Raw genomic sequence first — 4,734 nt, forward strand, 5'->3', positions numbered from 1 at the left:
TCTATGTCTAAAGATTTTAGCACAGTGTTTGGCATATGATAAGTACTTAAACATTAGGTGATGATGCTTCGTTATTTATGAGAACTTAGTGTGCTTTAATGTCACAGATAGCTTCTACAGATAGCATTAAGGGAGACCTGGATTCAGTTCACAACTCCACTTCTTTTAACTAGCTGAATGACTAACAAATTAATCTCTGTAAGCCTAGTTTCTTCATGTGTAAAATGGGAATATAAGTTGTTGGTAAAGATCGATGAGGACAAAATGTAAAGCTCTAGCACAGTGCGTGACATGCAGTCAGAGCTCAGTGGACATCAGCTCTCCTTCCCTTCTGACCTGTGTCCAGCTACCACTCCAGTATCTCTGATAATACAGCTTGTGATGACCTGCTGGCTTCAAGATCCAAGGGCAGGGGCTGCTGGACCCTGGAGTTGGGAAGCTTTTATTAGGTAGTGGGGAGAGAGGCATCATCAGAGGGGGATTTATTTCTTTAATTTTACTGTAAAATATAACTTCATTTTTAATGTCTATGATATTCCATCCTATCTGTATACCAACATTTAATCAGTCCTTTTCTAACTTGGGGGTATTCTGATGGTTTCTATTTTTCTGGTGTACATAATATGTGTATTTCTTCTATGGATGTTGTGATAATTGAATACTTAAGGTGTAGTCATGCTGTTGGCTGTGAGGGACCAAGCCACATCTTGGATGTGGGGAACAAGCTCTTTTCCCAAGGGTGAAGTTCTTCATTGTATCCGTCATCTTAGCCAGTAATGCTGTCTTCCCATCCCCATTCCCCATCCCCTTGTCCTGTATTTTTATTTTTCCATAGTGCCTTGTATCATTTTATACAATAGTCTTATTTTAATTTAGTGTTTATTTACTGTCTCCCCTTACTACAATGTAATAGGCCTTGAGGGCATGGATTCTTGTCTGTTCGGTTCACTGATGCACCTCAAATGCCTAGGACAAGTATATGGCACATAATAGGCCTTCATAAATGTTTGTTGAATGAGTGAATGAACTCTCTGGGTAAGAGGCTTATCCTCAGACAGGAAGTGACTAGGGAGAGCTCTACATGGTATCAGTGCGGGATACTCTGTCCTCTACAGAAAAAAGGTGGTAGTTCCTGGGTGGTGGAAAGCACAAGGCCCGTCCCACATGAAGGCAAGTGGGGAATGGAAAGGTGGAAGTTGGCAAATGGCCACAGAATTGCGAGTTGCAGCCACCCACAGGGACAAGGACAGGAATAGCAAAAGCACAGCCTATCTGGCAGCCCCTGTCTAGCTCACTGCAGTTGGGACAGGCACTGCTTATTGATCATTGATGGAGTTTGGATGTGTTGTCCCCTCCAAAACTCATGTGGAAATTTGATCCCCAGTGTGGCAGTGTTGGAAACTGAGTCATGGGGGAGGATCGCTCATGAATGGATTAGTGCTCTCCCTGGGGGAGAGGGGAGTAAAGAGTGAGTTCTCGCTCTGTTAATTCCTGTGAGAGCTGGTTGTTTAAAAGACACTGGCACCTCCTCTCTCTCTCTCTTGCTTCCTCTCCTTCCTCTCACCATGTGATCTGCTTGTACCTGCTGCTTTCCACCATGAGTAGAAGCAGCCTGAGGCCTGTGTCAGATGCAGCTGTCCCAGAATTGTAAGCCAAATAAACCTCTGTTCTTTATAAATTACCCAGTCTCAGGTAATTCTGTTATAGCAGCACAAAATAGACTAAAACAATCATGGTATTCTTCCCTCCCGAGCCTGCATGTGGCCTCAGGATCCATCTCAACCCGCTATGGCAGTTGATGCTATATATATACTGCCAGTGGCTTACAAACTGAATCCTATTTGCCTCGCCTGGGCTATGGAGAAACTATCTTCTCCAGGTTTTGGAACAGAATAGGACTTGTGAACCAGATGAATGTCAGTCATGGCAGAATCAGACAACTGTACTTTCTAAACCTGGTGGTTTTTTTTTTTTTTTTTAATTGTGGTAAACTATACAAAACAAAATTTACCATTTTAACCACTTTTAAGTGTAGAGTTCATTAGTACAGTGGCATTAACTACATTCACACTGCTAGTTTTTTTTTTTTTTTTAATTGTGGTAAACTATACAAAACAAAATTTACCAATTTAACCACTTTTAAGTGTAGAGTTCATTAGTACAGTGGCATTAACTACATTCACACTGCTACGCCATATCACTGCCATCTATCTCTAGAACTTTTTTCATCTTGCAAAAAACAGAAACTTTGCACCTATGAAACACTGCCCATTCTGCTCTCCACCATCCACCCCCCGCCAAGCTTAGTGGTTTAATGCCTGTATTTTCTTTATTTACCTGCTGCTCTTTTCTCTTTGTGTACAATAAAATCTTTAGAAAACATAGCCTATCTCAGCTGTGTAGGAGAAAGGCCTTTTTTCCCACACTTGAACCAGAGCTATAAAGTAGGCTTTTGGGAGGCCCAGCATGGTGACTTCAGTGAATGAACAGTGAGAGAACCTCTGGGGACAGAACTGCTGGGCAAGCCTGCCCTTCGTCACTAGGAAATAGCTCAAAGATATGCTCCAACCTAGCTCTGAACCCCAGGGGCCCTGCATTTATTTTCACTGGACTTGGAAGCTGATGCTCAAGCCTTGAACTTGAGGAATCTTAGCCTATACCAACAACAGCTTTTGGCTGTCCCATAATTCTAGGTTTGAACATCATAAAGATTTTGCAGTATGACAGCTTCTCAGTCCCTTGAGTCTATGCTTTAGGAATAAAAAATGTAAAACTGGAAGGTGCAAACAACTAGATTAAGGGGCAGAGCTAAAAGAATAGGAATGTCATAAATAAAAGCCACAGGTTGGGCAGTGTTCTGTCTCCCTGATCTGCCTCCTGTTAACCTTGCTGCTCCTTCCCTTCCATACAACAGTCATGGGCTATCATTTTCCTTCTCTTTTATTTCTCATGCTAATTACTGAGGCACTGCAATGTGCATCCTGATTTATCCATCTTCTTACACACTTAGGCCTGTGGAGGGGATCGGAGGAAACTCTGCACGAACAGGGAGAATTCCAAGCAGCATAAAGATAATTTAAAATGTTACCTTTTGGATATGTTGGTTTAAGCCAGAAAATAGGAAGGTTGCCACAGAGTTCCAAGACTTTAGAACTCAAGAAGCTGTTGTCCTTCACAGGCTGACCTACAGCCACCCAAATAAGAGAATTTTCTTCATATTTAACTGGCATGATCTTGCCTTCCTGTAAGTAAGTAAAAATGAAATGCATTTAAGCAAAGAGGAAGGTGGAACATGCTGCATATTGAGTCAGATGCTGCAAAGATTATTTTGCCTTATAAAAAATTAATGAGAATTCTGTGTGTGTGCACGCACACCTTAAGGTCCTGATCTCTTCTCTTTGTAGCTCTCTTCACAATAGTCAGCACATCTCCTCCTGTTGCCCTGCCTTTGGTTAGCTGTAATGTGTGAATATGAGTATCCTGAGATGAAGTGAAAATTACTTGATACCAACTTTGAGATTTAGGTTAATCTGATGTTTTTGATCAAAGATGTTTTTGAGGAAACGCAATTGAATGGACCCTGGAATCCTATAAAGAATAGAGGAACCCTTCAATTGAAGTGAAAATCTTGTGGGGTTTTGTTCTGCAACTTCTGAACAATAGAAAAAGCAAGTGGTTGGTTCTTTAATGTCTTCAGTTCAAAGTATTATTTAACATAAACCATTTCTCCATTTCCCAGCTATAACAAAACATGTTTCAGATGTTCCTTGCATCAAGCACACCATTGAGATTTCAAAGCTAAACCCTGGATATTCTTATACAGTGAGATACTAAGAATGGTTTAATAACCCAGGAGACAAATTTATTTTGCCAGATTGTTCCTTTTATGTATTTATTAGTTTGCAATAGTTTGGAGAAATTAAAATGTTTTATTTTTTATTCTTAGCTAAAAGCAGCACTTCATTTGTGCTTTCTCTCAGGCTTATGGCTGCATTAAAACAAAGTTATTGGAGGAAGTGATCACTCAGGTAATCCAGTTATTTACCTTAAATTAAATGGCTCCATCCAGGAAATGAATGCTATTGGAGTACAGTAGCTTTTTAAAGTTATACAAAACTGATGAAAAATTTATGAGAGCAAGTGGTGCATAAATCTGCGCCTCACAGTCTAAAGTGTGTGGGGAAGAGTGGGATGATTGGGATAATGCATACAGATGCATCCTACAAGCTAAGGATGTTAAATAAGTCTTAGAGCTTGTACTTTCAGTTGCCTACCCAATCTCCTTCCTCCCTCTCCTTCCTTGCAACATAATTCTGCTTTTGTTGGAGGCAGCAATGTGCGCAGCGCCAGGAGAGACACTTGTTTCTCAGACTCTTCAGCAGCTGGGGATGACCATGTGACCAGTGCTAGCCAGTGAGATTCAGGCTGCAGTATGTTGGGGGACTGGGAGGCTTTCTGCATTTCCTGATTAAAGGGAAGTTGTGGTTGGCACTGCTTGACCTCTTCCTGACTTTCCTTAGAAGTCAGGAACATCTTGAGCAGTGCCAACCATGTTTAGAGGTGGAAGGAAAGACCAAGAAAATTCACAGAGACGCTGGCCACTGAGCCAATGCCTGCAGCTGCCTACCTCCACATTGCTTACCATGGAAAAAAACAAACACCTATTTGTTTAAGTTACTTTAAGTGTACTTTTTGCTACCGACAGCCAAACACATTCCTAAATTACAAACCTAA

General features: G+C 41.2%; 1 protein-coding gene across 1 annotated transcript in view; it reads right to left on the bottom strand.

Moving 5' to 3' along the window:
• LECT1 (leukocyte cell derived chemotaxin 1) overlaps positions 1–4,734 on the bottom strand; it is a 26,787-nt gene that overhangs the window by 6,008 nt on the left and 16,045 nt on the right. Inside the window, exon 4 of the mRNA XM_008583976.1 lies at positions 3,089–3,242. Within this exon, the coding sequence (XP_008582198.1) occupies positions 3,089–3,242 (154 nt within the window). The remainder of the gene's footprint in view (positions 1–3,088; positions 3,243–4,734) is intronic.

This window comes from Galeopterus variegatus, unplaced genomic scaffold, assembly GCF_000696425.1.
Source record: "Galeopterus variegatus unplaced genomic scaffold, G_variegatus-3.0.2 Scaffold3108, whole genome shotgun sequence".
NCBI lineage: Eukaryota > Metazoa > Chordata > Mammalia > Dermoptera > Cynocephalidae > Galeopterus > Galeopterus variegatus.